The 12,830-nt window shown below is 39.2% G+C and overlaps 1 protein-coding gene across 1 annotated transcript in view; it reads right to left on the minus strand.

The window, feature by feature from the left end:
- Window positions 1-12,830, minus strand: part of cdk13 (cyclin dependent kinase 13) — an 89,700-nt gene that overhangs the window by 25,235 nt on the left and 51,635 nt on the right. Inside the window, exons 10-12 of the mRNA XM_062520652.1 lie at window positions 4,049-4,165; window positions 2,099-2,230; window positions 1,727-1,914 (exon numbers count right to left, since the gene is read on the minus strand). Of these exons, the coding sequence (XP_062376636.1) occupies window positions 1,727-1,914; window positions 2,099-2,230; window positions 4,049-4,165 (437 nt within the window). The remainder of the gene's footprint in view (window positions 1-1,726; window positions 1,915-2,098; window positions 2,231-4,048; window positions 4,166-12,830) is intronic.

Raw genomic sequence — 12,830 nt, forward strand, 5'->3', positions numbered from 1 at the left:
AGCTTAGAATTAATCAAAGAATCAGCTGTGTCGGCATTAGGCTGTAGGCGATTTTCTATAACCATTTTCATTCATTTCAACAATGGTTTATTGAAACGTCATTTGATTAATTTCGCCAGTCATCACCTTCATTTTAATGATTAAATGAGATTAAGGAGTCGACTATTGACGGATATGCAGTCTTCATCATTAAATGCAGTTGAAATGCGGGTTGAAACTTTCTGCCACCTGGTGGTTGTTTGGGTACGTTGCCTTAGCCTCGAAAAAAATCGGCTTGACAGACTGCGGGATCTCTTCGGGAGTCCCGCGGGAAAAGGTGCATTCTCAACCCGTACCCACTGTAGTTGTGTGAATAGAAAAGAATAGAATAGAATATACTTTATTGATGCCTTGTTCAAAAGAACCTCAGCCATGAATGGGTCGGAGATCGAACCAGCAAACCTTGGATTTTGGGGCTGAAGCTCTAACCAGTGGGCTACAGCTCTGCCCCATCAAGATGTTAAAATGTGTGTCTCAATGCTGAATCACGAATTCAGCATTGAGCATTGCCCCATCAAGATGTTAAAATGTGTCTCAATGCTGAATCACGAATTCACATAGAAGTTAGCTTAAATTGTAGAAACAATAGGCCTATAGCTATCGCAAACATAGCCTACACATTCGCAAAACGGAGAACATCTTTCATCATTTTTAATTAGGCTACTTCTCGCGCCTATGCCTGCTCAGCATAGCTGCTCTCTCTATCTCCCACCCTCCGAGGTAGCTAGACCCTACAAGATGCTTCTCCCTAAATGAATGAAAATTGTTTTAGAAAGTAGCCGCGGTAGCCTGTAAAATGCGGCATGAAATCCTGGCTACTGTGTAATTGAAACCAGACTAGGTTAGGCTCTCGTCGGGTCAGGCTCCTAATCACAGAACGCATGCCTCTGTTTTAAAATAGCCTATAAAAATAACATTTCTAAGTAGCATACAAAATGTAAAAACGAAATATAAAAAATGAAATACTATGAAAAAGTTGAAAGTCAGGTTTGCTTAAGGTTTGTTCAAGAACTCTTCCAGAGTTTTTACCTCAAACAACACAAATCAACAGAAATAAATGAACAGATAAAATAATTAAAAAAATAAAGAATAATTAACACTAGCTCAAAATATTTTTAGATACTGATTAATTTCACCATTTTCTCTTAATACAATGTACAGATCGTTCATTTTCATGAGTTTTTGATCGTCATCCATCTCAGTTCGATTCATAGAGTTCCCAAAATCGCACATAATGTTTGATAGATTAGATAGATAGATAGATAGATAGATAGATAGATAGATAAATAGAGATAGATACTTTATTGATCCCCAAGGGGAAATTCAAGTTTGTTAGTGAGTTAATGAGGTAATTTGTTTTTAAAAAGCTAAAAATGCAAAATTGTGTTTTTGGCACTCAACGCATGGGAACTAAAAATCTGATATTAGAAAGAAACTACTGCTATGCTTTCATGGGCAACCTCTGTGTCTCAAAACCAGCTTGATTTATTGATTTGCATTGAATTTACAGAGCATAATAACCTCACACAAATGCTTCTCTGTTGAATCTACAGCTAATCTACGTACGTACCTATGCAAAAAAAAAAAAAAAAAGTTTTATTTATTAGATTAGCAAATTTCCATTCAATTCAATTTATGTGAGCATTCCAAAGTCAGCTGTGCATAACAGTGTGCCAGAGATCCTTACCTGGAATGGACGTGGAGGCCAGACCTTTGTGTACCCCAGGTACCGGGAGACTCTGTGGGGTGTTACTATGGCTATCATCCAAACCCAGTTCTTTCCGTGGTGCCTTGGGGACAATCTCTTCTGGCATCTGTTTCTGTCTCCGTCGCTTCTTGCTCCACAATTCATGACAATCCTGCCACAAAGGGAGGCTACAGGGATTTGAAGGGGGGATTTACACAGGGAACGAAGGAATCAAATTACACATGAGATGACTACAAATCTGAAGTGAAGCTCACTGCTTATTGGCATGAGAATGTGCCGATAATTGCTTAAAGTTTAAAATACTTAGGATTACGTTGACATACAAAATAAAAGTGACTTGTGCGCACATACCCAGGAGGGGGCATTTTGGCTGGGTTTACATCTTTGAGAAATTCACTTCTTAGGGCTTGTTCCGCTGTGCAACGCTTGCTGGGGTCAAGCGCCAACATGTGATCAAACAAGTCTAGTGCTGTGGGAGAGATACTAACAGAAAGAGCAATGTGCTTAAATAAATACATAATCAAGAGTGGATTACAAACATGAATAGAAGTGCATGTAGGACTATGCAATATGGCCAAAAAAACCTGAAATCTCGATGGTTTTTGGTACTGTAGACATCGATCAAAATCTCAAATTAAAGGGATAGTTTGGGTTTTTACACATCAAACTCTATGGCATCCCCACCACCAGTGTAGTACATCAACACTGACTTACCCTCGACAGTGTCCCGTGGGCCGAGTTTCTGTCCAATTTTGTTGCTGAGGAAAGTAGTCCGACCAGTTGGCTGGGGTCACGAAAATAAAGCGTTTTTTTCCTCAAAACAATATGTGTTAAAAACAGTGACACATTTGCATTACAAAAACGTTGTCCACGCGCAGTGATGGTAATCGAGAAAAATAGTGCCAAGTGATAACGAGGTTTGAATTTTTCCTGGACAACGTTTTTGTGGTGCAAATATATCAATCTTTTGAACGCATATGGTTTTGAGAAGAAAACAGTTTACTTTCGTGACCCCAGCAACTTCCCGGACTACTTTCTTCAGCATCAAAAACTGGCTGGATCTCGCCTCAGGACGCTGTCGGGGGGTAAGTCAGTGCTGATGCACAACGTTGCTGACAGGGAACCCATATAACTTTGTGTCTTAAAACCCGAACTATCCCTTTAATTAAATTAATCTGATGTATCGCCCAGGAGCAAATGTATTTTTTTCAGCATACTTCAAAAACATTTTTTTTTTTTAGTCACAGGTGAGAAAACAGTCAGTTTATATGTTGTACAGATGCATCTAAAAAATATATCATGGAAAAGTTTTTTTTCCCTGCAATTTAATTCATATAGACTATATTTCATATAGATGAAAATTCTGGTAACACTTTACATTACAGATAAGTGGGTAATGTTATGGTAATATGTATGCAATTTAATGGTAATAATATTTTTAAACCACATATTACAAACAATTGATGTGTAATTTCTAGACAATTACTGTTCAATTACCATACAACAACAATGCAAATAACTTGGATTTAAGGGTAAAATAAGATGGTAATAAGTAACTGCTGTAAATATGTACTTACCGAAGCAATACATATTTAGGATTTACTTATTGTGACATAATATGTGACCTGTTATCTGTTGTTATGATGAAATAAATGAGGTAATTTCACAATAGCTATATGGTATCAGGGCTGTAAAATACTGTTTTGTCTTTTCGAAAGGTTTTCTGTACGGTGGGGAGTTGTTACTATGTAAGTTACTATGTAATTTAGTCCTTCATAGCACCATCATGTTGGTATAATTACAGAAATATTATGTCACAATAAGTAAATCCTAAATATTTATTGCTTCGGAAAGTACATATTTACAGCAGTTATTACCATTTTATTTTACCCAAGTTATTTGCATTGTTGTTGAATGGTAATTGCACAGTAATTATCCAAAAATGTAATATGTGGTTTAAAACTATTATTACCATGAAATTGCATATATATTACCATAACATTACCCACTTATTACTGATCTGTAATGTAAAGTGTTACTAAAAATTCTTTTCATATAGACTAGATTCATTACACATAAAGTGAACTATTTCAAGCATTTCTTTTATTTCATTTTTCATTATGGTTTAAAGTTCATGAAAGTCAACAATCCAGATACACAAATATATTTTATTATCTCAGTCTGAGCAGAGCAATGGACTTCTCCATGACATTCTAATTTTGAGCTGCACCTGTACTACTGCATCAACAAGTTATTCAGTTTTGAAAATATGACTAGAGTCCAGGAGAAGACTTAACTCACAAGGAAAACTCTTCTCTCAGACGTCGACGGTACTGTTTCTTTGGCTTCATCGTGTTGAAGTATGGTAGCTTTATGACATCAGGCCACACAGCTGGGCAAGGGCTGCCACACATTCGACTACAAAAAAAATGCAACTCAAAATGTAACTCCTCATTAAAGTACTTAACTTCTACAGTCATAGTTTGCTTGGATAATACACCCACACTATACAGATGCTCAAATTGTCAACTACTGGGGTTGTGACGTCGGCGCTGGAAATATGGCTGCCGTTGCTCAGTGTCCTCCTCAACTTTGCGTTTTTTTTAATATTTCTAGTGTTATGTATTAGCAACGTGTCAAGCGCTAATCAAGTATGACAGACAGGTGCTACTGGATATACGACTTCATCTGACATCTGAAAATACTTCTTGGGACTTTCACTCGGATGGTTACCAAAGTTGTTTACCTGGCTGTTTACCTTGGTTACTGGGGAAAAACTCTGCCAGAGGAAAAGGGGGAGAAGAGCCGGTGTCTTGGTGAAATTAAGAAAACGACAGCATCGTCCTCCGCTTCCTAGCATTCTCCTTGCTAACGTACAGTCACTCGAGAACAAATTGGATGAATTCAGAGCCAGACTGGCGTTTCAACGGGAAATTAAGAACTGCAATTCATTTGTCTTCACTGAGACATGGCTGGACCCCTCCATATCAGACTCTGCCATCCTACCTGAGGGCCTCTCCATTCATCGACAGGACAGAACTGTTGACTCGGGGAAGAGCAGAGGAGGTGGCGTTTGCATCCTAATCAACAAGATGTGGTGTGTGGATGTGCAAACATCATCATCGGGATGCTCTCCTGACCTAGAACACCTAATGGTCAAGTGCAGGCCCTTTAATCTACCCAGGGAATTCTCTGCAATTTTTTTTGTCGCCGTTTACATTCCACCGCAAGCTGACACCAAACGGGCGATGGACGATCTACATGATATCATTGATCGGCAGGAAACCTTGAATCCAGAGGCTGCTTTCATTGTAGCCGGCGACTTCAACAAAGCCAACCTCAAGAAAGTCTTACCGAAGTACCATCAGCACGTTGACTTTCCAACTCAAGGTGAAAACATCCTGGATCACGCCTACACGCCGTACACTCATGCCTACAAAGCCTGCCCAGCCTTCGGCAAATCGGATCATTCATCTGTTCTCCTAATGCCAGCCTAAGAAGCTGAAACGGAAACCGCCTGTGATTCGCTCAGTACAGCGTTGGACAGATCAATCAGATGCTACACTACGTGACTGTTTCCAAACAACAGACTGGGGTATGTTTCGGGCTACCACGGATAACATCGATGATTATACTGGAATTGTATCAGACTACATTTGTAAGTGCATAGACAACGTTGTACCTCGAGTGACTGTACAAACTTTTCCTAATCAAAATCCATGGGTGAATGGAGAGGTCTCTTCAGCACTCAAGGCCCGGACAGCAGCCTACCAGTCTGGTAACCCTAGTGAGTACAAGATAGCCCGTTATGAATTAAGGAAATCCATTAAATTGGCCAAGAGACAGTACAGAGAAAAAGTGGAGTCATATTACACAGGATCCAACACCAGGGATATGTGGAGTGGGCTAAGGACCATCACTGACTACAAAGGAAAGAGCTACAGAGCAGATGCAACCTCTGTCTTGCAGAGGAGCTGAACTCTTTCTATGCCAGGTTTGAGACACCCACCAGGTCAGAGGTACTGTTAGAGCAAGACTGCTGCCCTTTTCAGGTATCTGTGACAGATATGTGTAAATCTTTCAGAAGTGTGAATGCACATAAAGCTCCAGGACCAGACAACATCCCAGAGCGTGTTCTTAAGGCCTGTGCTTCTGAACTGGCAGAGGTATTCACAGACATCTTCAACCTCTCACTGCTACAGTCTGTAGTCCAGGGATGGAAACTTCTGAACTGGCAGAGGTATTCACAGACATCTTCAACCTCTCACTGCTACAGTCTGTAGTCCAGGGATGGAAATTAACTTTTTTGTCCACCTGCCACTGTGGCAGGTAGATTTTAAAATCTACCAGCCACTCAACATTTTTACCAGCGAATATATATTCAACCGTTCCATACATTATACTGCCAAGTAGAGATGTAACGGTATGAAAATTTAACCCCACGGTTATAGTGACCAAAATGATCACGGTTTTCGGTATTATCGCGGTGTTGTGTTCAATAAGAAAGCACTGATAGGCCTACACAAGCTGAAATAGTTTTTAAAAAGTGTGACTGTGTCTGTTACATTACAAAAATACAGGCAAAACCTTATTGCCTTAAGCTGGATACAGAACATTCAGAGCAGTGGCAATCCTAGTCTTTGCTCAACCCTGCTCAGAAAATGGCTTGTCTTGTTTCTATTTCATATTTGAATTCATACACTTCATATATTTTGTTAACAATGTATAGCATATGCATAATTACTCAAAATATTCAGTAATTTGCATACTTCATATTGATTACACTTGTCTTTAATGATATTACAGGGGTGGTGTGTAGGTCTAATTGAGTGCCTGTCACTGTAAAAAGGTTTCATTCGGTTTTAGGAAAATCACGCATAGTTCAAGGATACATGTTTTCATTAAATAATGTGAATGTTCAAAAAAACTAAGAAGGTAAGGAAAATATTTCTGGCGTCATAGAAAAGATAAGTGTCTTGCAATGTTAACTTCTATGATTTAGGTAGGTTACCGTGGTAGCCTATGACATTGTGAGTTCAGTTGTCCCGTTGACTTTTTCCTTGGTCATGTTTAATTGGCTGGGAGCTTAACTTAGGTACCATGACTCGGAGTTTGGTAGATCTGTTATATATATCCAATGTATTTCCTACCTAAATGTATTAACCGGTAGCCTCGTTGTAAATGTATACAGTCAATGGTTGTAGGCTATCTAGCTACCACGTTACTGTAACTGGAAGAGTAGGCTAGGCTGACGCAATGATGAGAGTTCCAGAATGTTTGTTGTGATCATCATGTCCATCGATGTTGAGGATTATTGATACAAGGCGTGTGTTCTTATCTCTGCGGCGACTGGTAATATTCTGATGAAATAAACAACTTGAAGTAGTAGTAGTTGCTTACCCGCCACAGTGGCGGGTGTGTTGACATATTTCACCCGCCAGCGGCAAAACTACACGCATTTGGCGGGTGGCTAATTTCCATCCCTGCTGTAGTCCCCACATGCTTTAAGAGGGCCACCATCATCCTAGTCCCTAAGAAATCATCAGTGAGCTGTTTAACACTAGAAGCGCCAAGCGCCGGTCATTTGACCGCTGAGACGTATTACTTGAAGCGCCATGGTGGTTTGACCTAGATATACCTAGAACTGCCGGGCTGCGGTCTTTTGACCGCAGTGATTACAAAAAAAAAAAAAATCTTTTCACTCGATTAAATTCCAGGACCCTACGTTCACAACTTTTCCTAAATACGCGTGTTTTATCACCCAGTATTTTTACATGATCAAAAGCACAGCGTTACAAGCTAGTTTAGAGCTATTTTGCTCTTACTTATACGAAGACACTGCCAGTCTCACGTTCGGCCATGTTTTTTCAGGCTGCTGTTATCTTTTCTCACAGCAGATGGCGCAAGGGCTCCTGCCAGTCGGGCATGAGAATAATATTTTACCATAAAACATATAGTTTATATATGTGCAATATGTATTATATGTGTGATTGTGTGATAAAATGCAAGTTTGTTTTGAAAACGTTGCAACGTTGTTCTATTAGGCATAGGCCTAGGCTACGTGTGTAAAACATATTTTCAGCTAAAATTTGTCGTAGCCTATAGGCCTAGCCTATTTAAATTAGTTTCGGCCAAATCATTCATCTGCGCACAACTAACAAAGGACATTGGCAAGGGATTCTTATGAATTATTTCCAGATGAAACTCGTCGAATTGAAATTAGTTTCGGCCAAATCATTCATCTGCGGGCAACTGGACTTGGGCAAAGTTCTCTTATGGATTTATTTGGGCTTACTTAGTATGCCAAGGCTACGTACATTTATAGTTGTATATCTTCAAAGTTGTATATCTTCTATTTGTATCTTTTAAAGCTCAGACTAACATGTCAGACAGACAAAACTAGACTTACATATTTGCTGTAAATAAACCACTATTGTGGCGCAACGCTATCGCCCTCGTCTAGCATGCAAGCGACCCGGGTTCCATCCCAACCATGAGCGAAATTTTGTAGGCCTAGCTTACATTGACTGAGTTCAATGGCCGTTTTTCAACGTCGACGAACAATTATATTTCGTTAATAGTTTTTAATTAGAGGGACCCGCTTTCTTTCTTTCTTTCTCTCTCTCTCTGTGCTTGAAGTTATTACACATTTCTGATGATTGAATAGGCCTAATGGACACTTAAACTATCAGAATATGTGTTGGACCAAACCAGGTAATCAATAAACTTGCTTGAGACACACACTATTTCAAACTAATATTATTATATAAAATAGGGTAGATAGGCTTTAATTTTTCAAATTGTTTTTAAACGTTTTAATATGCAGCCTAGGCTACTACAGATTGTGGTTTATATTGTGCTAGTGTGTTTAACCAACCAATAAAGTTATGTGAACTGTCTTCATATTACATGTTAAACTGTAGGCTACTTGTAGGCACAGACTAGGCTACTGATCAGGGTCCTGTAACTCGACAATCAAATGTAAACGTTAATGTTTACGTTACGCATGGCTTACGAACTCGTATGATCCAGGTGTAACTGAAACTTGTCGCAAGTCACACACATAACTCAAATGGTTACGTACGTTACGTGTGGTCTGAAGCAGTTGCAACTGTTTTTGGCTACGTTACGAATCATTTGCGAACCATTTGAGTTGTCGTAGGCTTTGCGTAACGTCTATGCGCAGTGTGCTTCGAGTAACAGGGCCCACGTTTCTAAAAGACAGCATTATCATGTCAATCAACTACGTCTCTGAACAAAACGAACCAGCCCAGTTTATGAGCATTTAATTCAACTGTCACATTAGCCTTTGATATACTGATAAAGTCTGCCTATTTGCTTCATCTTTTGCCGATCTAGATGGTTAAAACTGCACGTATTCTTCATCAAAAGAACTTGTTATGTCTACATTTTTGTCTAATTTCGCTAACTTTCATAACATTAGAGGAAAACAACCTATGCTACGTTGCTTCACTAATCTCAGCGTCTTTTTCTAATAGAAGTTGAAAGTTTCAACTAGCCCACCTGTGAAATCCCTCGCCAGGATCACTATTCCACCTGACATCTCAGACGCATCTATCTGCGCTCACAACAGGGAGGCTATACTTGGCGTGCGCGTTCTGAACGTTCGCGTTGCGTCTTTGTCAACAATTAGCTTCCACTAATGTTTATTAAACGCATAGGGGCTACATTCACGCATGCCTTGCTGATCAGACACGTTTTAAATGCGGCTCTGGAAACACCTCAAGCTGCGTTAGCGTCTGTGCATGATTTTTAAACTCAGTTGTAAATCCAATCCAACGTTATCATGTGTTTCTCTATGGCAAGGCACGCACATAATCCGGTTTTGAGATCCTAGCAAACTCCTGTATGGTATCCAATTCAAGACTCCTACTGCATCCAAATTTGTTTGACAAATAAACACTTTTTTGCCTTTACTTTGCTCATTGCAATGCAGTAAAAAATATTATAGAGAATCATCATGTGTGCACGTCATGTGTGCTACCACGCAAACAAGTCAAGTCAGATCAGCTCGTGTCAAAATTATGGAGCGCACCAAGTGTCAAAAAGTAATTTATTTCTGGAAGGCACACACCACATATTTCTGTAAATTACTGAGCCCCAAAGTATCCCTCCACCATGGTTCTTATATTGCAATTTTCAGGGCAATCAGGCCTACACAACCATGAGCTGTCAGCTTGCTGTGGTGAGATACACATCAAAATATAAGAATTTGTATGGTATGCTTTTTAATCTTTTAATATTTAAAAATCTAAATCAAATCAATGCAAGTATTTATACATGATATTGTGGCAGATCTGGGTAGCCTAGACTGTGCTGAAAAAAACAATATGTAGTATGTGTGCATGGCACTTGCAATGACCAAGATAAATGCTTCTAACTAGAGGTAGTGAAAATGCCCTTAAAACAGCCTAGGGCTCATAGGGTTAAGGGAATAACGTAGTTTAATATGAAAAAACGGTGAAGTGTTCCTTTAAAACATCTCAGATAATCTTTATTGCATTTGTAATGGATTTCACCTGGTTACAACGAAAAGGTTAGCCTAGAAATCTGGTCGAAATAGTGGCTGCCAGGGTAGTCTAGCTACTCTCCGTTGGCTTGCGAGCTGGGAAAATGAAACTTCTATCGGGCCAATCACATTGTGCATAGAGTCGGTGGGCGGGCTGAACATAATGACAACTGACCATGTGACGATAAGTAGCAACCGTAATGCGTGAATTTCCATAGACAGTAACAGATAATTCCACATCCTGCTACTTGAAAACAGGAAGATGATTGGTTGTAGCGCTATCCTATTGCATGGAGAGGGAATCTGAAAGACAATTGTTTATCCCACCCCTCCGATTGAGCCCTGCCTATGGCGAGTTCCTAGACCCTACATCTTGATGTGGGTCTGGCTCGTCAGGCTAACAAAAGGTAGGATATGTATTTAATTGTGCACTGTTGTTGAGCTTCACCAATGTGTGATTAGCCTAGGCTCACAACATTAAAAGTTCACACTCCTACAACTAGTGGACATCTCCGGGCTGTCATTTGACAAGTGGTGTGAGTGATTAAGGCGAGACACAGCAGGTGAAAACACCGTTTTTGAATGCAGCGGTCAATTTCGAGATTTTGTGCTAGTTTGCTAACTTGGCATGTATTCTATCACCCTACTACAACAACAAGGTCCAATTGACAGATTTACAGTGCCCTCCAAAAGTACTGGAACACATGCTTAAAGTTAAATATAACTTCAAGATAAAATCATCTTTTGGAAATTGATCTTAATGCCTTAAATGAAAAAATGAGGAAATATCCAACCTTTAAGGACATGCATCTTCTTTGTGAATGAATAATGTATTGTAAATAAATAAATAAATGTTTTTCTTAAAATACAGGGGTCATAAGTATTGGAACGCCAATGTTAAATTCTCATAGAGGATTTTTTATTTTTTTATTTCATGGATCCAGGATACTATGCACCCTGATAAAGGCTCCGTCCCAATACTACCAGTTCACCCTCGCACTTCACCCTAGCACTTAATTTGCGCATTCCCGTGAAGGGGTAGGGTGTCCCAATTGTTTTAGAACGAAATTGAAGTGTTGTTCGACCCTTCAAACAATCCCTTCACACGGAGTGCGGTCAGAAGCAGACTACGGTTGAAGGGATAGATTACATTTCCCAGGATGCCTTGCGAACACCTTGGTAACCGACTCTCAAAAAGTTTGAAGCAAGATGCCCGCGGGGAAAGACGTTTACAAATGTAAGTATATCTTCGCAAATAACTGTTTAAAAAATGTGAAACACGTCAAGATATCTAGCTGTGCATTATGTAAAAATTATATTCCTTACAGTTTAGTAGAATATGATTGTTAGAAAAAATCGCTATTTCACCTTGTGAAATGAACGTCTGTCTAGATGCAGCAGCTGCATGCAGTAGCGTTAACGTTAGGTTGTTAAAAAAAAAAAAAAAAAAAACGCTATTTATTTATTATGACATGTGAGTAAATATGCTTGCCACAACCTCAAAACCTGATGTGTGTGTTCAAATTTGGAAAACATAGAAACACTATTTGCCTTGAGTTTTTGGCAAAACGTAACCTACGGTGGAGCTGGATATAATGTGGACAAAATGTTACCGTTAGCCTAAAATGGAATGTAACTGATCAAATGTAACGGTTGAGAGATAGTTGGTTGCAAGCTAACAACAACGTTGTCTAATGTTACAATGTTAGGGACTTGTGAGCAGACCAGGGGGGTATTCCATCAACCTCGCTAAACAAGGCGGCGCTCAACAGAAATAGCCTGGCTTGAACTAGTGTAGACTTCCACTTGAAGCTAAAGCCGTTCCATTAACTCAAGTTAGCTGCATCTTGCCCTCGTTTATTCAAACGAGGCTAAAATCAGCTTCATGTCTGCTCGTGCACGAGGTAGAAAAGTAGACCAAAACCATAGATTGATGAAAAGAGGATGCATGTCGTAAAATTAAGGCAAACTAGAAGATTTCAGTTCGATTTACAAGCGCCATCTACAGGATTTTCATCGGAAGTAATCAAATTGAACACGAGAGAAAAAAATAGATACAGTAGTTGCCTAAAAAGGAGAATAACGAAATCGTAGGCCTAGGCCTACTGTAAATCGCTAAACAGTAATTATGATGGTTTGAATTGGGACTTTGATTGTCTTCACTCTGAACAAAACGAGTGAATAAGCAGGCTATTTAAACTCAAAACAACTTTGGCATAGGCTATTCAACAATAAAGATAACCTACGTTTGTAAATTAAAAGGGTTCACTCTGAAATATTTTTTCGGTGGTCATAAAATAAATTGGTAGCCTATTGTCCTGGGAGTATTGGGAGAAAACCTAGCCTATTGTCTCCCATAAGCATATAGTTCTGCCAAAGTGTTTGTGGAATATAATTAGCCTATCTGAAATGCAATAGGCCTGGCTTTCAATATGTCATTTCATATTTAATTTCTGTAATACAGTTGGTTTGATATCCGAACTACATGCATAATTAATTAGACTATATGAAGCGGTTTTAATTATTATAGCCTTTACAGAATTAGGCTATAGG

This window comes from Sardina pilchardus, chromosome 19, assembly GCF_963854185.1.
Source record: "Sardina pilchardus chromosome 19, fSarPil1.1, whole genome shotgun sequence".
Taxonomy (NCBI): domain Eukaryota; kingdom Metazoa; phylum Chordata; class Actinopteri; order Clupeiformes; family Clupeidae; genus Sardina; species Sardina pilchardus.